Here is a 22403-nt window from a genome sequence, read left to right on the forward strand (position 1 = left end):
CTTTTCTTCACATTTTTCTGAAGCACTGTTTTGCACATGAAAATTTGGAAGAAAAAGTCATTGAAGTTGAAAATTGTCAACTTGAAACATCCCGGCCGGAGCAAGATAGCAGGTTATAAGTATTTGTATGACGTTCGTCAGAGAAAAGAAGGAGTTCGATTTCACATGTTTTGATGTATGGAAAGATAGGATTTAAAGGCACACGACATTAGCATTTAAAGGCTGCTGCAGGGTGATATTTGCAAATTTTTGCCACCCACAAAAATTGTGTCATCTGAACCAAAATGTATTAACAGAAATATTAAGCCTGATTAACCTTCTATGTGTCACAATGGAAGATTTATTTGTAAAATGATTTTTACTATGAAAAATCACATGATTTGTGGAACATCAAAATTACAGTTTAGAGCTAATTTTCATTTTTTTTTATCTAGCATCTAGGAAATAGGAGCTAGGCTCTCCATTTTTTGATGATTTGTGAGGATGATGGATAGCTACCTAATAGTTAATAGAATATAATTTATGCTTTTGAGAACAACGAAAAAATCGCAACATTTGAAGGCTGCTGCATTTAAAGGCAGACGACTTTCCCCTACGTAGATAAATTTATTTTAGTAAGTTAAATATGAACATGATTCATAACTCTTTTAGTTTAGCGTTAGCCCATAAATATTTTACTATTTACAATTTTTCATTTGACTTACCATTTTTACCAAAAGACTTATCCATATTCTCACATATTCTGTAGATGTCATAAAGATCAAAAATCTCGAAACTACCAAACTGACCCCTGAAAGGGTAAGATGTCTATAATACTGCTCTCTTTTAGTGGAGTTCGAGCAGTAAAAGCAATATCATTGAAAACATTGGGAAGAATTATAACAAATGTCTACCAAAGATTATGCGATTATACTGAAATTCATAAATTTTAGAATGCTACAGATAAGAGATGTTCTACCATGAGAGAATAGAATTTAAATGGTGTTGATGAAGAGTTTAGTGAATGCAACATTAACCTCATTCACCTGGCATTTAATTGAACGAATATGTGATATGTGCATAGAAAATTAAATTTGCTAGTTAAAATGTTGTGCTTGTGCATAATTGTATGATATAATTGCATTTCATAGTCCAAGATACATATATACTTCGTAAAATTATGTTGTCATATTTCTAGTACTTAGTTTGTGTGTTTATCTAATTCAATTTTAGGCTAGCAACTAGTATATCTGTCAAACTGAAAGGATGATATACAGTACAATTCCAATATTATCGACTACTAAACATTTTGAACACTGTTAAAAATATGTAAAATTCCAGTTAATGCTTTGACACAATTTGAGTAGCACTGTATCATACTATATGTCCATTCGTACATTAAGTCATTTACTATAAAACGGATGATGCCATGGAGGGCAAACGGTTCAAGAAAACAACTTAGGGTCTTCAGTAAATTTTTAATATTTGTAGTCTATTTATGTTTTCCAGATAATCTCAAAAACACGTTTGCGGTTCCGCATTTCTGGATATGTTTTGAAATAATACGAAACTTTTTGTTTATAATTTTACGAAAACGCCCATGTATCATAGTAACAATTTCTCAAAGTCAAATATAAAAAAAAACGTATAGAGAGCACATTATAAGGTCCTGGAATACTTGACAATTCTGAACGTATTCTATCGGTAATGAACCGGTTATGAAAAAATCTGCAAGTGAGTTTGTGAAATATTGTAGACCTATCTAGAAAGTATTTCTAAACAATTGTATAGGGGAAACTAGGGCACCACCAAACACGGGGTACCACCAAACACGAATTTTTATTTCTAAACTAGTTGGACTATCTCGACCATTCTTTCAGTGGACAAGCATCCCTATAGTGCCTATAAATTCCCATAGGTCTTATCCTCTGAAGTCGAATATCCGATTAAAAAATCATAGTGTTTGGTGGTACCCCATGTTTGGTGGTGCCCCAGTATCCCCTACTTGAAATTCTTGAAATTCTTTCGATACGTTCACTAGAATAAATGTATTTAAATTTGTTTTTGAATAGAAATTTTAGTTGACGAGAAAACTATATTTTAAATAAAAGAAGCTGATATGAGGAAATTGTACTGACCTGGATATAAGGATGAGATCGATGAGATGGATGTATGATATAAAGCCTATTAAGCATCTTGAAGAGGATATCCGGATCGGATAATTGGAGATAAATAAAAGATTTTGAAACTTCTGTGTCGACGTCCTGATGCTTGGATGTATCTGTCTAATTTTCAAGAAGCTTTCGTGATACCTTGCCAGTAAATTACTGAAGAATCGGACTCCTTAAACTGGGAACACTATCGCCATTGAATTTTGCAACTGGAATGTTGCATTTTTGGAAAAATTAGGTTTCTTTCACTAAACACTGCATATTATGAGATGCATAGATTGATGACTTTTTTTGAAAAACTGGTCTTTTTGTCGCAATATTCCCAACTTTTATCATGCGCGAAACTTTGTGAGAAGAGGAGAAATAATGCAGATAAACGCTCACAATAAATAAAACGCAGTAAAGTTTTTTTTATTTCGATAATTTTGTTTAAATTTTATCGACTGCTTATATGAATCAAACCGACTGTTTTTCGTTTTACTAATCATGCTTAAGACAACACAAGCTTTTATCATTCATCTTATTTGTCATTGGTCTTTGTACAATTCTGCACAATAACACTATAGGAACGCAATATGTTGGTATGAATGGTTATACATGATACCTCACAAATGGCTAAAATTTTTGTCAAATATTCTGTGGAAATTGCATCGGAGCAAATGCAAAATGATTTAGGCATTTTGAGTGGCTAAATATTGGAATTCGAGGATGAGGTGGGAATACTGGTGAGTTCCAATTATATAGTCCTTTTGTTCTCTCTGGATCGTCAATATTTAATGGAGCCATTCTGCAGAAATGCTCTTGGACTAGGCAACTTTTAGTCACATACTGATGGTTGTTCGCAATATTCCCATTCAATTAATTTATTTGCAACAGACAAATTTTATAATTGGGAATATACGCGTAAAATGTTAGGCAAAGACTGGGATACGGTCCCAAAAAGGGGGAGAATACGGGCAGATACTAGGGTTATTTTCTCGCCATAGCACTGAATGATGACGACAGCGAAAATTTTCGGGGATGCTTCCTGCTATGCTATGTTGGCAAATCGATTAATTAACAATTTTCACAACAATTTCTCCCTATTTTCTCGCCACTTGTTCAACAATTTTCCCACCCACTCGTGGCTAAGTTAGAAGTCAAAAATGATCAAACATCCAATTTAATATACACTTGCCCCCTGCAAATATAGGATAAATTTGGTTCAATGATACTTTCTGAATTTTAGAAAATATTCGCGTAATTGGAGGAATACAAATAATAATTTCATATTTCCAAAGTGCCTCAGCTAAATATAGAGGCTTTAATTGGAATTTTAGCAATAATAATTATACATGGTTGACAAATATGTTTATATTCAATATTGAATTAATTTTTAATGAAATTGGTTATATTTTATGTATATATTACCATAAAATATCCTTATTGGTTTTATTATACTCTGTTACAATTTTGAACCCTTTTGTGTTTGGCTTCTCGTGATATTTTATCTAAGCCTAAGGCTTATGAAAATGCCTATTATTTTAATACCAATTTGTTTCTTTTTTTTTGTTAATACCAAACCGATTTTAATGTTTTTTTTATGACTCCGATTCTACTGCTAAAAATTATAATCTTCATAATGGCCTCTAGTCACTAGAGAAATTTATATCCATATTGAAGAGTTTTTCCTACATATGCGTAGAGAATTTGCTTGAATATGGACATAAATTTCTCTAGTTCTCATAATTCTGACTATTTTTTTAAACAATAATGTATTACTAGTCGGAAATGCGACTTTATACAGAATACAGGAGTATACAAACAATATTATCACAGTAAAATAGATTACAAGGATAATCGTTGGTTTGCTTTTTACCACCATTATTCTTGTAAATTTACTCAGATATGTATTTGAGCAAGACGTGTAATCTAAAATTGTGTAATTTAAATTTAATGTTATGGTAAACTATGTAACCAATTGAGAATGATTACACAGTTGTGTACATTTTCTCACATATTTCTTTTAAAATTACACAGTTTTCAGACAAAAATGTGTACAAATTACACAGATTACAGACAAAATGTGTACAAATTTACTCAAATGAGCATCACTTCACACGATTACATGTTTATGTAAAATTTACATTGAAAATCATGATAAAGTAGCTGAAATTTCTTTACTCTGTACACAGTATAAAATTTTTGGCTACTTTACCATGATTTTCATTTTAAATTTTACATTAAACATGTAATCGTGTGTACTAATACATATTTGTGTAATTTGTACACCTTTTTGTTTGAAAACTGTGTAATTTTACACTAAATGTGTAAGAAAATATACAAAACTGTGTAATCATTCCCAGTTGATTACATGGTTTACAAATACATAAAATTTAAATTACACATTTTCAGATTACACGTTTTGTTGAAATACATAATTTGTGTAACTCTACAAGAATAATCGTGGTAAAAAAAAACAAACCAATGATTATCCTTGTAATTTTTTTTACTGTGTAGGTATAACTCAAGATTAAATTTTCTCTATAAGACCGCTTTTCTCATTGTCCCTTTAGGTGCTCATAATCCTTCAATTTGTCAAAACTTCTTGGAAAAGAAGGCTTCCTTAAAATTCTCCCAAAGCCCTTTTAATATATTTAACATTAAATATAGGGGTAGGTGAGTCTACTTTGAGCTGTGGGGTTACACAATTAAAATTTTTGAATGTAGAGTGCTTATATCTTTAATATTTTTTAGAATCTGTGAATGTCTTAAAACACTTTAAAATGTCTTCAAAGCACATATTAAAGTATAACATTTACAAGAGCCATTTACGTACCTATCCACACTAGCAAATACAGGGTTAAGGGCCTTAATCGATTAAGGAGGGCCCAGGGATACCAAGAACAAAATTGTGAATACAAAATTGTATAAACATAGATTGAGGTCCCCATCATTCAGGATTAATTAGATGCTCTAATATAGTGTCAAAGGTGTCAAGATTTTAGTAAATTTAGGGGAAAGTACTCTCCCTTCGAACGTTCATACCTTCGAATAATGTGAATTTTCTTTGATTTTCCTAAGAGACTTAACACTATTAATAATTGATAATAAGCTAACGAATATTTAAATAAAAATGTGTAAGTGTTTTAGGAAAGGTTAAAGAAAATTCACATCATGAAAGTACTTTCCCCTAGTGGCCAAATTGTATGATTATCTCGAAAAAAAATAGTACGCAAAAAAGAACTTTCTCGAAAATTTGCAAAAATATGTCCAATTTGTACGAATTTGAGCTTATTTAAAAATTTATAAAGTCCTTAATAAGGACCTTTAAGGAAACGAAATCAACTTGTACAACATGTTATCATGGATCTGAATAGCTTTTCTTTTTGAGAAAATTGTATTTGAAGCTTCTGATAATAGTATCCCAAAACCATACTGTTATACAAAAACTATTTTAAGAGTCCATCTACACATATTTTATTTTAATCCGATTTTTAACCGAGTTTTAAGTGGTTCAGATAGCTCATAAACAGTCTTCAAATAGTTTTTCAAAAGCAAATATTAGTCTAGTCAGTCTTAGATTTTCTTTTTTGAAACTCCTTTAAGAAGAAGATATTGGCAAAGTTTTCTGTTTAAAATTCACCATAAATCCATTGTATCGTTTTTTATGACTTCAAATTTATTTGAAACGACGAGAACACTTAAAGAAAAAAATCTCTCAAAAGTGGCTTTCCTCCGATTGATAAAGAAAAGAAATGTTTTTTATTGTGCTTAAAATTAAAGATTTAATATAAATTCCATCTTTAAACGGATTTTTTTTAAGATGAAAGCTTGCTAAAATCACCAAGAATCTACTTAAAGAAAATATCAGGAAATTTATCAAAAATAAAATGGAAAATGCTCTACGACACAAACCCACTATATATTTCATCGACTTTTGTCTTTTATTGATTTTTAATCCAAATTAAATGAAATTTTGGAACTTTTCGAAAACTCATAGATCCAACAAAAGACATTTCAAAACAGTAAAATTACTTTGGGTGAAAATGTTTTTAGATTGATCTAAATGTTCTTTAATTATTTGATTTTATACTCTTATTTTTTTTTTTTTAATTTTTTGAATGTCTTGTAGGAACGGCAAGGGACCCTCAATATTAAAGGGGACCGAATAGATAAAATTATAAAAGACATACAAAATATTTGAATTTAAAATGTTTGCCTTAAATTGCTTAATCCTTAGGAGAGACTGGGGCAAAAAGTCACAAAACGGATATTTTATATTTTTACAATCTACTCGAGCGCTTCAGAAATTTCTAATTAGCGCAGTTTTATAGGAAATTTACCGCTCTACAACTTTGTGAAAGTCATTTTCCTCTATTTTGTAAGGAAATACGTTTGTCGAGTCGTTTTCTAAAAGGTAATTTTGTGACCATTCTCAAAAATGCTGGGGCAAATAGTACCAGACATGGAGTATTGTCACATTTTGATTCGACCCATTACGGGCTTCCGTAAATTTGAAAAAAATACCTAGAGGACATATTTTCATAGAAAATTTATTCATCTACACTTTTGTAAAACACCGTTTTCTCTATGTGAACGAGAAAAGCGCTTTTCAAGCTATTTTAGAATAAAACACAGAAAAGACTAAAAATCGTTTGACCAATGAAAACAACAAGCGGCGAGACATGGTAATGACGTTTCAGACATCATAAATTGCTTGGCTTTTTGTTACTTTTTACCCCAAGTGGCCACTTTTAATAAAAAGATTTCTGGAGAGAAGTATCTTTGTAAAATTACAAAATATATAGTTCGTATTTAAAGAATCCACATTATTTAGAAAATATTCACTAGTGCATCAATTTTGGAAAATAAGTAGGTAATAATTGATATCTTCTGTAAGCAAAATATTCAAAAATAGGTCTAAAAATTTCAATATTTTTTATTTTCTAAATTTCTTGTTCGAATTCCAAGAAACTTACGGCATTGAAGAAGGTATATTGAGGCTATCTATAGAAAAATTTTGAGCCGCTATCTTTTTTATCTTGGAAGATGTTGAATTTTGAATTTTTCTATTTGTTACTTTTGCCCCAGTCTCACCTATAAATCGTTCAGAATAGATTGTGTAAATTGAGAACTATTTCGAGAGTCGTAACTTTGTCACTACAATATTAAAAAAATTTGGAACTGTATTTATAAGGAAAAAGTTCTGTTCCCATTTGGAATTATTAGAAATCATCATTGAGCCAGGATCTAAATAATCTTAATTTACCCTATTGCAACGCCGTTGAATAGAACGAGCAATTAGAGTTGAGAAAGAGCAAGATGAGCGTATCACGCTGAAGTTAGCATGTACCTTAGCTGGTAACAGTAAATGTTGTCTCACAAGGGAATTTGCTAACATAGCAGTGGAACTCATATCAGAACACTTCCGACTGTGCAACAAATAGTTTGACGACAAGACATTGTTCTCATTCGTCTCATAAAATCACGATTAACGTGGCGCGGTGAGAGTCATTCACGGATTGGAATATATAATGAAAACATTGAGAATTCGGGAGCATTGTTTAATTGTTGCGGAACACGCGATAGAAGAATCCCAGAGATTCCCTGAGCCAGAACTCCTGTGTTGCAATATATCTCATTCACATGGGACACCCATCTTCCAATTCCCTTTTTCACCATTTCAGTGCTTCCACATCCTCTCTGACTATTTTGCATTATAGAACATTTCACGCGGCTGGTGGATTTATTTAAAAAACGTGACATCAGCTCATGTCTTTTTCGTCTCCATTGCATCTCTCTGCGTTTCCCAAAGTCTCCCAGGTGAGTGTTCCATCTCCCAGGTATGGTTCGCCCTTCAAAGTGCACCACCATTTGATTTATATGCATTCCTTTTCCCTCCACAACATTAAGACCGCACTCACGAGGTTTCGGCGGGAATTTCTCAGTCACAATATTAGTTGATGTCCCGCGGGGGAGAGTTCACAACTCAAAGAGAGCAAACTAAAAACAAGCCCTACAAAACTTAACAAATACGAATCTAAACTAATTTGTCTGCGGGAGAAACATGCTTTTGAAACCGAATTATACTAAATGCCATCTGGTCTATTGCCGCCTCGTGAATTCACGTTTCCGTGTGTGTGCAATTGCTCTTGTGATGTGCAACAGCATGGGAAGAGAACCAACATAATCTAATATTCCACCTCTTTCCGCTCACACAACATTTATCTATCCTGTATGAACAAATTTCCAGGCGACAACTATTCCCATTCCCACCACTGAGCATCCTTGTATCTTGGGAAATTATAAATTCCTAAATGCAATTACACAAGACTTTTACTTTTAAACTGTTACTACTAATGGATCATATGGGAGAAAATAATAAAATTTAGGCATGTAGATATAAAAAGAGGAAAAATGTTGATCATTGTCTCCTATAAAATTTTGTGTTTAAGCCTCAAAAGATATTCAAAGATTGGGAATTTTAAAGTCAATTTGTTTCGCATATCATGCATGTGACAACTTATGTGATTTTCGGTTTGAATTTCGAAGTGTCACATATATCAACAAACAATAAATCGATACCCAATTTGTTGAGTGAAAAAAACAAATCACTATAATATTTAGCACTGTCTTAACAGCAACTCATTACTTCTATCTATAAATTTTATTTGGCATTCGACATAAAGTTCAAAATCAGTTTCCTTTTACATAAATATTTTCGAAAATGAAATTCAGGAATTATTTTTTAAAACCGTAAGAGAAAATGTCACGACAGTGACTTCAAATTTCTGTGGACTGTTACTTGTACTTTATTCTCTGAGAGAAACTATCACTTTTGATCTGGCTGTGCTGTGCTCGAATCAAAATCTGATTTTGATTCTCCAAAAGTGTCTCAGCTAAAAGATAAATGGCAGTCTATTTGCAGCAAATGTTTTAGATTTTCAAAAAAAATAAATATTTATTTTAGAAAATTTGCGATAAACCATAATCTATTGTGATAAATTTGCATACAAAATTTCAAGAGACACCAGTGATTCTTTCAAAGGATCATATCGACGGTTCCATTCCATACTATGCTATCTCAGAATGACGACTTTTCAGGAGAGCCATTTACAGTTGGCGATTCCTTATGCTCCCTGTGTAAATTTTTTTCGAAATTCTGAAATATCTCGTTACCCGAACGTCGGATGATCACCAAATTTTCACCAGTTGTAGATTTTGGTCTCAGGAATAACATATCTCTCGGAGTAATATAAGGCTAAGTCAACTTAGCATGGCATGGAATGGAGCTGTCGATATATGAACCATCCTTTTAAAAAGGATCAAATATGATCCAATTTGATCCTATTATTTCTACCAGTGTCCAGATCCAGAAGTGTTTTTGCTGAAACTAAATATTCGAATAAGGTTGAGAATAGGGGGAGGTAGGGCTACATTAAGTTGGGGCTATATTGAAAACACTATTTTGCGCATGGAACTTACAATTACTCAATGATTATGCAGAGAAATGGAAAAAGAATACTATGAGTTTATTTACACCGTCGCATTAGATTAAGATTCAATCGTCCCAAAATCGGTTGTATAATTGGCGAAATTCGGTTGTAATTGGTCAAAATCAGTGTAAATGGCCCCTATGAGGCTATTTACACCGAAGATTGAGGTTGAATTGGCCCAAAATCCAATTTTTGAACAATGAAATCTCAATCCAATTCGGCGGCGGTGTAAATGACCTCTATGAGACGAGCGTCGTTGCTTTGTTTTTTTACACAACAAAGTGAAAACTGACATGATAATAACCGAGACATTTCGAAATTCGAAGACGAAATACTTCAATCACCACGCGGACGAAATGATAATTAAAATTATCTTTTATTTTACTTTCGAAACCGATCTTCGAATATCTTTCCACATGGAAAAACGACATCTGTGACGCACGGATTAAATAATTTCAAACTTTGTCTAACAAGTAATGATTTTTTTTTTTGATTTCTCTACAAATTCGTCCGGTGTGAATTCATTTTCTTAACAGCAAAATAGAGGCTATCACTGACAAATTTACTGACACTTATCATACTTGTATTTTCGAATTTACGAAAGCTTCATTAATTAGGAAAATACGATCTGAAAGCAGTCTGAGTATTTTTCATTGAAACTCGATATGGGATATTTCTGAGAAGTTTTCAGTTTACAAAAAAGTTTCATAACAAAGCCCCTTGTGACATTTTTAATATCACTGCAATATTCTGAAAAGCTATAACTATTTAGTTCAATGACTCCAAAATATTCCAAATTATTTAAATTCAAAGTTTACGCAAACAGAAAACCAGAAAAAATAAAGAATTCACAATCAATAATTTTTCTAAATGTTCTTTTTTTACTGCTTATTTCTGAAAAGTTCACTGAATGTTCAAATTTTTCAAAAAATTGTTTGTATTATTTTTCAATATCTTGCTATAAAAAGCCATTCGGTAAAAGACAATTTGCAGGAGAAACTTTTGTTCATAAATCAAAAATTGCATGCCAACCATAAATTAGCATAAATGTCGCACAATAAGCAGTGAATTTTACTTGGGAAATACAAAATAAGAAATTGCACTAATAAGGAGATAAATTGTGTCAATTTATTTTATTTCGCAAATTCAGTTGAATAAATAAATAAATAAAAAATACAAGAGTGGAGATTCTGCAAGAGAAATGATCAACACTTGTTTATTTCGTGCTGGATGTAAAACATATTCATGCCGTTACACTCCCCAATTTGAAAGTTTATGGATTATCGTGAAGTTCATGGCGGTATAATGTCTTTATTTTAGAGACTTTGGCCAGTTCTTGCGGCTCTTTTTCTGCTCTGCAAAAGGCCCATTAGTGTGATTAATTAGCTCAGTCGGAACCCAAGAAGCATGCGTACATATGTATGCACATAAAGTGGAAAGAAACACGTAATTTCACACCCGAATGCATCCAAGAATATTGTCCGACAAACCAAAGCAGATTGATCTATAAGATTATTATTAGTCTATTTACGGTAAATTAGCAACTTATGCAAGATATCTCTGAATGTCAGGTATTCGTATAAATTCCAGAAACTATGAGTAAATTTTCAATTATAAATTGATATTTTCAATTAGCCAACGATTTATGTTTATAGAGAATAAAGTGATAAACAATAAATCTGGAATAATTGATAAAAATGGATAATACAGTGTGAATAAAAAGATTTATGTATGTTTTCCTAAAAGTGACACATAAAATACATTTTGAAAGTGAAATATTGTGATTGTGCCTCTGCAGTATTGGAATCAAATGCATTTTCATGTAGAATTTGTCTCACAAATTTGACCCAGTGATAGTTCTTCTATATGCTCTCCAGTCTAGAAAATCTAATATATGTTTGCAAAGAGGTATGCACGTTGAAAATGAATGGAACATTAGGGGAATTTTGTTCTGTGCATACAAATTGAATTTTCAGAATTCTGCATCCACATTTTATCCACTTAAATAACCTTTGATATAGGAGAAATTTTTGCCTCTTTCAGTGTTAGTTCTCCTTTTCTGGCATCCAGCATTTTTCTACGTCCTTTTGCTGGCTATTTTAATCAATTCATTCAGCAAGTCGAGTTCAACACGCAGCCGGAAGACTTTCATCTAGATATTTGAGCGGAAAATGCATCATATCGCATGCATTTTTCCTTCTTTTTGTATACAACAATGGCCACGAGTTCTATCTTTTTCTAGTAAAACTCTCCCCGTCTGACTCACTCCACCTATATCAGTGTTTCGCCCTTATCGAACAGACAATGCTGCCCAAGACATATCACTAATGAAGATTTCTCACCTTATTCACAGAGTTGAAATGAAGACCGAAGGTTCTTTTCTAGATTAAAAAATCTTTTGCAGTTATACATTTCTATTCTTAAAAATATCTCAGACAATTTTTTTAAAACAAAATAATTTTTTTATTTTAAAAAATTAATCATAAAACTTTAAAAATGAGCGTTTGTCAATCTTAAAGGTCTTGAGTCGTAAAAAAAGTGCATATGCAAAACTTAACTGACACACTTTTAAGAAACTTTTAACAAATAAAAGACAAACCTTCCTTTCGTAATAGTTTTAGGTCAAAACCCACTACCCAATGTGGGAAATTTTTGTCTAAATAATGTATTTTGCAGTAAACCGCTTAAAATGAAAATTCCGCAAAGAAAAAAACATACGAAGATCGGTAGGGGAGACTGGGGCAAAAAGTCACAAATCGCAAATTTCAAAATTCAATATCTTCCAAGATAATAGAGATAGCAGCTTAAAATTTTCTCCATAGATAGCTTCCATAGACCTCCTTCGATGTTGTATGTTTCTTAGAATTCGAACAAGGAATATAGAAAACAAAAAATATTAAAATTTTTAGCCCTATTTTTGAAATACTTTCCTTAAAGAATATATCAATTATTACCTAGTTATTATTCAAAATTTATACACTTATGATTATTTTCTAAATGACTTGGATTCTTTGAATACGAATCCGCTATCTATTTTAGAATTTTACAAAGAATTTTATCTCAATAAATTCCTTTATTAAGAATGACCACTTGGGGTAAAAAGTAACAAAAGGTATGGAGCAAAAAACCAAAACAATTTATGATGTCTCACGGCGAAAAGAAACGTCAATATCATGTGTCGCCGCTTGTTATTTGCATTGGTCAAACGATTTGCAATCATTTGTGTGTTTTTTTTTCTAAAATAGCTTGAAAAGCGTTTTTATCGTTCAGATAAAGAAAACGGTGTACAAAGGTTTAGAGGAATAAATTACCTATGAAAATATGTTATCCAGGATTTTTTAAATTTACGGAAACCCGCAACAAAGCGAATCAAAATGTGATAACATCCCATGCCTGATACTATTTGGCCTAGCATTTTTGAGAATGGTCACAAAATTACGTTTTATAAAAAGGCTCGATAAATGTATTTCCTTACAAAATAGAAGAAAATTACTTTCACAAAGTTGTAGAGCGGTAAGTTTCCTATGAAACTGCGCTAATTAGAAATTTCTGGGGCGTTCGAGTAGTTTGTAAAAAGATAAAATATCCGTTTTGTGACTTTTAGTCCAGTCTCCCCTATCGAAAGCCAAAGAAAATTTTTATTTACTTCAGGCTTCGTTAGTAGACAAACTGGACTTTTTGCCTTTTTCGTTGCTTTTCGAAGTAGCAGTGGAAAAGTCAAAATGACGCTTTCATTGCTTTCGCACCGAAAACTGAGTAAACGCAGCGTCTTTATTGTGGAAAAAATGTCAAAAATAAGATATATTTTCAGGTCTTCAAAAAACAATCTCCTTCATATTCTTCACACGTATTTTACACTAAGCTTCAAATCCACTAACTCATTTACTCATTTTAAATAAATTTCAAAAGTTCTCACGCGGATTTTGTTGGTTTAATCAGTAAAAACTCTTCTATTTTGATTTTCTTTCTATCAGTTGTAAATGATCGTCGATGAAATTTCGAACACTGAAGGGATAGAATTAGACAATGAGGTGTTACAATGTTCCTTAAGGGGTAACATGGAGCTCTCAGGTCAAAAAATCATTTTTTTTATTTTTTTTTTATTTTATAGTATATAGTACAGTTGGAATTTCTAAAATATTTTCTACACAATAAATTATTATCAGAAAAATGCCTATTTTTTGACCTGAGAGACCCATGTAACCCCTTAAAAACAATATTGAAAGTCAATTGAAAGTAACTGACTTCCTCCATATTCATTGAAATATTTATCAGTCTAATTCACACGTGTTCCATAAATTATAGGCAAAAAAACTTCACTTGCTGGCTAATTCTGCATCCGCTTTCCCTAATAGATGATAATGAATTGACAGCCTATCGGAATACACGAATAAATCTATATTTGTTATGTAGCTTCTTTTAGAATAGAGTTAACTTTAATGAATTAGTTTTGCATCTATACGTTGCAACTCTGATTTTATTTTACGCCCTCACGTGCCCTATTAATAGCTCTTTTTTCTCTAAATCTTCTTTGCTGCTCAGAATCAGAATATGAAGATAAATTCGTAATATTTTATAACTTCTGACAAGACTTAAAAGCTCCCCCAAAATATTGACTTAAGAATTAATATACTCTCGGTTGGCATATTTTTCCTCAAGATGTTAATGGATGTGTAGGATCCAGAAAAAAAAGTCGACTCATTTCTGTTGACACACAAAAGAGATTTCCTCCTCGATGCTTATTTTTTTTTGCTTTGAATCTTTTAAAAAAATGGAATATTTTTCTTAAATGGAATTCCAAAGTGGCTCTTTCTTCACCTCCTCCACCAAACACGTGAGTGCATTGGAATTGTGTGGAAAAGGGTCACCATGGTAAAGTGTTTGTGATGATTTTTCCCCAAAACATCACCCATATGTGATTCTCTTGGCGTCGTATGTCTAAATTTGAATACAAATCCTAAAATGCTGAAGAAAACCAAAGAAAAGGAGTGGGAAATTACTCAAGGAGGAAAAAAGTGAGAGCTGAGGTGTTGAGTGAATAAATATTTGAGTGAAATGATGGGGAGGAAGGCAATTTTCTCCCTTTTTGGTGTGAAACTCATTCACCCATTTCGTCTCCCAACTCCTGGAAAAAAAATAAAAGAGTGCTCACAATGGGGAAAAACAACAGGATACAGTGTTTTTGTCGCAACAACCCCATGACACAAACAGGAAAACTTACCCCACTTAGAGTGTGTCCTGAAGGAGCACCATTTTACCACCCATTCACCCACCCAAATTGTTCCGGACCAATATTCTTCGCCAGCAAAGCTGGGAAAGTGTGCTCAGGGAATTTTCTAGATAGTACTGGACATAATTGTGTTAACAAATTAAAGTAAATTGTTGATAAATGTTGCGCAGATGTGAAGTGGTCATGAGAGCTACATAAGGGTAAGGGGATTCCCTTTTATAATTGAGCACGTGTTCTGACAGAAAATCTTAAGCAGCCAAACTGTTAATCCGAAACAGATATATTGAAAATAAATACAGCAATATTAAAAAAAACAATATAGCTCTATGTTAATAAAGCGAAATAAAACAATTACAATGGCCAATTGCAATTTATTCAAAAACTATTTCAGTTAATAAAAATAGTCAATAGGGGAGACCGGGGTACTTTTAGCCAGCAAATGAGGCTTTTTTTTTCGCGCATGATTTGTGAAAAAAATGATAAGGTTTGTCTAATACTTTTATATTTCATAAGTAGCATTAGAATATTGGCTATATGAAAGAATGTAGTTCAAAGCTCTAAAATCCTTGACTTTTTCTAGAGAGGATAATGAAAAAAGTATGACATACTTGCCCCGGCCTGGGAAGATATAGCCACTTTTGGGGTACTAATTGCCACCAGTTTTCGAGACGAAATTTTAAACTGGAGATACCAAATATTGTTTCGCTTAATACACTGAAGCCCACTGATGGTAAACATGTCATTTAGACATAAAGAAAAATGCTTTAGCCGACTTTTTGATGACATTTTTGTAATTGCGCCAAAATTGATGAAAACATCCTGAAAAAATCTATTTCTCAAATTGTTCATCCGAAAGGCAATATTGCTTGGAATATCAATAGTACTTTTTCATCTAACAATTATCCATGTATTAGTGAAAAATCATTGATAGTTTTATCCCGCCACGGAAGAGTGGCTACATCTGCCCCGAGGGCTGTTTCAGTGTTTATCATCTTATATAAAAAAAAAGTAGATAATTATTGTCCAAGTGAAAAATATCCCTTTATTAACTTCATTAAACCAGAAACAAAGTAAAACTATGAGATTTTGACTAACAACTTAGAAAACCAAATTGCTGCGCCAAAAACTGTAACATCAAAATTACAATTTTATATCCATTTTATAAAAATGCTTCTAAATTGTAGGATAACAGGATCAGATTAATAAATATTTCTGGGAATATGGGGATGTGCCCCTGCTTTCATTAAAAAAATACTTTGCTCAATGTACATTTTAGGGGAAACGAGAAAAATCTACTGTCCACTTCTACCCCTGGCTAATTGTACCTCGGTCTCCCCTAAATATAAAATTTGGTCAATATATTATAAATAAAACGCAAATAATATATTATAAATAATATACATTATTTATATTATATTACACTTTACGAACATATTTTGTTAAAGATTATTTATAAATAACGCGCCGCTCCATAGTAGTTTACAAGTAGTTTCGAATATAGACGAATGTCTGCCTACACGGTAAAAAATTTCGGCACATATTTGTTCCAAAAATTAGCTCGTCCACGGACACCATAATTTTTGGCATAATCTTGTTCATTTTATGAGACTCAAAAAGGTACGCAATATTAGTAACAAATTTATTCCAAAATGTAGCTCGTCCATGGACACCGAAAATTTTTGGAACAAATTTGTACTTTCTAGAAGGAACAGAAAGATACCCAATATTAGTAACGAATTTGTTCCAATAAATAGTTGGTCTAATATAAAATCGTATCGATGAGAATAAAACACGGGTTTTGACCTGGTTAGGATTTATTCCTTTCTTGACTTTACGACGTTTCGGGGATTGTTGTCCCCTTGTTCAGGTATTGAGATTAATTGGACAAATCGGGTCAGTGTTTTCCACAATCACTACCTTTTTACACAGAGTTGGACAAATTTGTAGTGGACAAAATGGAGTCTGCAATTGACCGTCATGGTATGCAGTAAGCATACCATGACGGCTATATGCAGTAGGCTTTGGATTTTGTTTTTTTTTTTCTTCAGTGTCGTTTGAAGAGAATTTAATTAGCTCTCTTTTGGTGATATTCTTGTTAATTTGATAATTCTTGATATTGGTTTTTGACTGAGTAATAGCAAAAAGGTAGCGCATGCAAAGATTAAAAGTTGACAATAATCTCAAAAAAGCAAATGCGAGTTATGCTGAAATCGTAAAATTGACCGGGATCAGTATATTAATCACTTAAAAGCCCAGGTAATCTCATATAATATAACAATGCGATCTTATTAATTATACTCTTTTAGATCAATAAAAAGCTATTCAAAAATAAATTATCAAAGAATTTCGAAGAAAAAAACGTTTCTAAAAAAAGTGTTTGTTCAATTTAATCTCATTTATTTAATCCACGTCAATATCAATTTCTTTATATTTTCTAGAATACGGAACATAAGCTTAGTATAATTGCCTAACAACCGTTGGCAAAAATTCTTTACAATCTCAACTTCTGTAATTCCATGGGAAATCAAAACCTATCGGGTTTAAACTTTATAACATTTAATAGGTTGTGGTACTTATGGTTAATAATTGTTATGGATTTGGCCAAACATTGCGACGGCACGGAGGAAATATAGAACAATCCAGAGAGTTTAACCCTTTAAGGACAATTGGAACACCGGTGTCCCATAAAGAAAATAATTTTTCCTGACTACCTAAAGTATTTTTTTTCTTATGTTTGTACGTAATTCCAAAGCAGAAGGTTGAAGGAATCTAGGATATTTTTTTGCAAGTCAACAGCTATTTGCTATACAGTAATTTTTTAAGCTCAAAAATGACGAATTTTTAAATTCTCATATTGAAAATTGATTTTAATTATTTTTTCTACTTGGAATTTCTTTTTAAGCAAAACCGTTTTGCAACATGAAACTACACTCAAACATAATATTTTACGTTAGAGTCAAAATTATCAGTCATTGGTATCGTCAGAAAAATTATTTACTTTTTTGGGCTATTTTTGTCCCTATCGTTCATACAGACAAAAAATATACCAAATCAGACTCTATTGGCTTTTCGGAGGTTAGATGTAATACGGGCTTCAGACCTAAGGCTTAGCTATCTGGCTTAACTCCTCTAATTCCTTATCAGGCAGGATTTTTTTTGGAAATGGTTGTTTAGAATTTGATATGATCCAATAGATTTTGAAAAATCAATAAAATTGCTTGTTATTTAGATTTTTTAAACCTTCGGGAATGGGGATAAACCTCCAGTCTGAAGCTGGCATACGACGTTTCACAAGTTTTGTTTATCGGTTTCATTTTTATTGCTGATTTTCAGTCAACGAAAACGGTCTCGTCGCTAAACGATTAACGTCAAAAAACTGTAACCTGTATTGGAAGTATTCACGAAATAGAAAGAAAAATGATAAATTGAAGAAGTAGGATAGTTCCAGAAATCTTTTTTATTCATTCACATTCGGATGATATACCCAAGCTCACACTAAAATCGACATACCCAACATTCCTGACCTTCCTGACCGACTTCATTGTGAATACGGTGGATACACTTTCCTCACATGAAGTATACGTGAAAATTAAAAATAGGCCACGGGCACGGCACTCAACCTGCTCTGGCTCTGAGTACCATGACGCATCCCCTAGGAAGGATAAAGCGAAATGCAACTTTGCAACAAAATGATATTTTCCAAAAACCGTTTCAAGGCGTCTAATGCCCTAGACACACTTAAGACTTAAGCCGAGAGACGACTTAGTGGAAAATTATGGAAATGCAGTTTAATCATTATTTCGAAACGCTAAGCCGTCTCTCGGCTAATCCTCAGGTCTGTCGAGGCCCTTAGGGGAAACTGGGGCACCACCAAACACGGGGTACCACCAAACACTGCGATTTTTTAATCGAATATTGAATATCAGAGGATAAGACCGATAGGAATTTATAGGCACTATAGGGATGCTTGTCCATTGAAGGAATGGTCGAGATAGTCCAAGTAGTTTAGAAATAAAAATTACTGTTTGGTGGTACCCCGTGTTTGGTGGTGCCCCAGTTTTCCCTATATGGTTTTAAAAATTGTATTTTCTTTTGGATAACTAGACGTGAAATAATGTCCAATATTTATTACTTTTTCTATAAACCATTTGTCATATATTGGATATGTTGCAAGCCCAATTTTGGATATCTTTCCAAAAGGATGTCAACCTGAAAATCCATCAAGTAAGTTCTAATGAAATGAGACACACATTATTTAAATTGACGAACAAACGAAAATTCTAATAAAAAAGAATAACATATCTGATAAACTAAAAGAAGTTTATCTCTATAGTTTAGAGGTGGTGATTAGATAATGGAAATTTATTTTAAAAAACAGTCAGTCGGAAGATACATAATTTTTAAGCGGTACTTGCAAAATTCGAGCGTAGGAGGTCAATTTAACAATGTAAAAAGAAATATTGACCTTTCGCTTTGAAAGGGCACGCCAAAAAGCATGACCTTTCAAAGAATTGCCATTTTTGTCTAATTTTTCCTTCTACGAAAACAAACATCTAATGATTTTTCAACTCTGTGTACAGCGTGGAATAAATTTGCAAGGACTATGCCTAAATTTGCGTAGGATTTCTTTGATTAATTGCTACTGTGCGATACGCAATTTAGCAATATTATGTTGATTAATTACACAATGGTGGATAATGAGTTATATGTGTGAAGAAAATAGAAAATGAATAATTTTTTTTTGACATCCGCGTCAGGTGTGTCATGTTCCGGTTGTGGTCCCTCTTGTGCTGTTATTCCGCAGGGACAGTATGTTTGGGGTAAAAAAGTCCTTATGTTTTGCATATTTTTCTGCACACGTCACACACGTGGAATGAGTCAGGACGTGAAAAATGGTAAACGAAGCGTGGAACTGACAGTTGAGATTTCAAAAAAAAAATATATTAAAAAAAAACAAAAAAAGCGACGGGAATCATGCAAAAGTGTGCTTACCTTGCAAGAGGAAAAGTAGCAGGAGACAGTGAAGAGTTTTCATTTCCATTGTGAAGTGGGCACTGTAAGTTGGATTGTAATTGAATCCTTGTCCACTTGGGAGAAGACCTCTGAGATGATGACTGTAATAATCACTGCGGAATTCACTAAATCCTCAAAACTTCCACTCTTCACTACTTTTTGAGGTGTGGAGAGAGAGGGGATAGAGAGGACTTGAAAGATTTTTTTTTGCGATTGAGAGGAGACTCCTTGATAAATTCCTACTTTAAGTGCAACTGTTCTCCATGTGACCTAACTGATGGCATTTGTCGCACAAGATGCGCAAATTTTAAAATTTTGCTCCTCTATCTTCACAATTTAGATTAATTGTATTGTTGTATTTATTTCTAGTACATCTGTCTCTATGTCAAATGATAAAATTTTATGCTGGTGAAACATTCGATTGAAGCCCTCTTTTTGCGTTGTCCTCACACTCGCTGGCATTCCATTTCAACCCTCTCTCTTTTTTTTTTTGAAAATTTAATTTATTTATTCTCTCGTGTGTTTACCAGTTTGTGGTATTTTTTTTTTCGTTGAAAAAAAAAACACCCCCACACTAGCCGGCAATTCCACTGACGCGGGATATTTCAGCAAAAATGCTTCACTAAACGCACAAATGCGATTAATGTAGTAATATTGAAACCCAAGAGAGATGGGTCACAGGGACAGTAACTTTGGTATATAGTTACAATTTGAAGTTTGCAGCAATAGTCATTTGGTCAATAAATTAATTAATTCCGATAATCTCTGGCCACTGGGAGAGTAAATTGAATCAAACAATCAATCTACATTAATTATGACTTATGTGGAATTAATGGTCAATTAATTGTCTCGATGTAGCTGAACTCTAATATCTAAATTAAATGCCATGTGAAGTCATTTGGGGACATTCAGGGAGAGTGCATCAATTGCAAAACCACCCTTTTGACTCACCACCACCCTCAAAGAGTGGAAACACTTCAATTTATCCACTTCTTCTGTCACGTTCCACAACTCAATCACTCCAAATGCCACTGCACATTTTGGCCATTTGGCCAAAGGAATTCTCACAATTCTCGCGAATACAGCACAATCACCAAAACATAAGATTTCCTTCAGTTATACTGCCAAAATACGAAACTACGATATGTCCCGATTGCAGTCACCAACCAATGTTTCGAATGTCTGAACGCCCGAACAATTAGTACGAGACTGACTATTGAGGAAGTACAACAATGCGAACAACATAGATAGAACTTCATTCACGATTCTCCCCACTCTACCAATTCCATTCGGCAATCTTCGGCCTAGGAGAAACAATTCCCACGAGGAGAATATCCCCACCACAAACAATACTGCATCTGCAGATGAGCACGCTGGCGCGGGATTCACCGACACAATCAATCCTACCCCATCCCCACTTCAAGTCCAACCACGTGCAGGAGAATTGGGAGGGGATTCAAGTTCCACAAGGCTAGTAGCACCACAATCGCACATTGTGGTCAACATGGAAACTAAAGTTTTGGCGCTAATCCCTAGCGTGACTCATAATTGGGGTAAAGGCTTGGGTAAAGGTGGATTTAGTGTGCATGAACCACGAGAGAAAAGTTTAATTGTTTGTTCTTTGAAACTGTTGCTGACAAAATTTGCGCGTGCTATCCGACATTGTTTCTAATTTGATGTTTTCGAGGAACTCTCATGTCTTTTGCAGTTGGAAGTTTTGTAACTAAACTCCTCAATTCAGATTGTAAATTCCGCGGCATAAATTGCACTGCCAAATTAACACATACAACTAACACCGTAAACATATCCCATTCTGTTTTCTGATTGACTATAAAAGCTTCAAATGCCTTCATGTTCTATAGTCAATTAGAGAACGCGATGGAACTGAAATATTTCATGGCAATATTTTATGGGAATAAATATTTAATTATGGTTAATACTTAATTGCAAAAGTATGGAGTGTAAAATACCATTTATTTACAAAACTTCAATAAGAAGTAAAATGAGTTTAATTTGCTGCTATCACTTGGTATCCTTGCCAGTTATCATTGTGAAATCCAGTCACATCAGTAGTTCTCGGAATTTTTGATGCATTAACCACATTCGCCTTTGATAATATACTCTCAAAATAAACATACAAAAGAATTACAATAATAATAAGACAATGGGAATAATTTCAATAATAATCAAAACAATATAATTGGTAATTTAGTGTAAATATGCTAGTGAAAATTACTTTATAATTATACATACAGTGTCGGCCAAAATAATAGAATCATCTCTGTAAAGACCACTATTTTACATTTAGAATTTTTGTTTATTCCAATTCGTTGAAATAATTTTGATATAGAAATGTTCAAATAATTACCTTACGTCAAATAAGTATGGTTTTGACCGGTAGAGATCTCTATTTTTCACAAAATAGATCAATAGTAAAGTTTGTTTTGAACAACACGATAGGACCACTTTCATTTAAATAAAATAATGTGGTCTCTAAATCGCATAAGTTTAAATAAATCCATATTTAGAAAC

The 22403-nt window shown here is 32.9% G+C and overlaps 1 protein-coding gene across 1 annotated transcript in view; it reads right to left on the bottom strand.

Moving 5' to 3' along the window:
• The window catches only part of LOC129805900 (uncharacterized), a 285445-nt gene extending 264359 nt beyond the window's left edge, over positions 1-21086 (bottom strand). The window contains exon 1 of the mRNA XM_055854140.1: positions 19851-21086. Coding sequence (XP_055710115.1) covers positions 19851-19899 — 49 coding nt within the window. The 5' untranslated portion in view covers positions 19900-21086. The remainder of the gene's footprint in view (positions 1-19850) is intronic.
• Between the last annotated feature and the right edge of the window lie 1317 nt (positions 21087-22403).

This window comes from Phlebotomus papatasi, chromosome 3 (genome assembly GCF_024763615.1).
Source record: "Phlebotomus papatasi isolate M1 chromosome 3, Ppap_2.1, whole genome shotgun sequence".
Lineage (NCBI taxonomy): Eukaryota > Metazoa > Arthropoda > Insecta > Diptera > Psychodidae > Phlebotomus > Phlebotomus papatasi.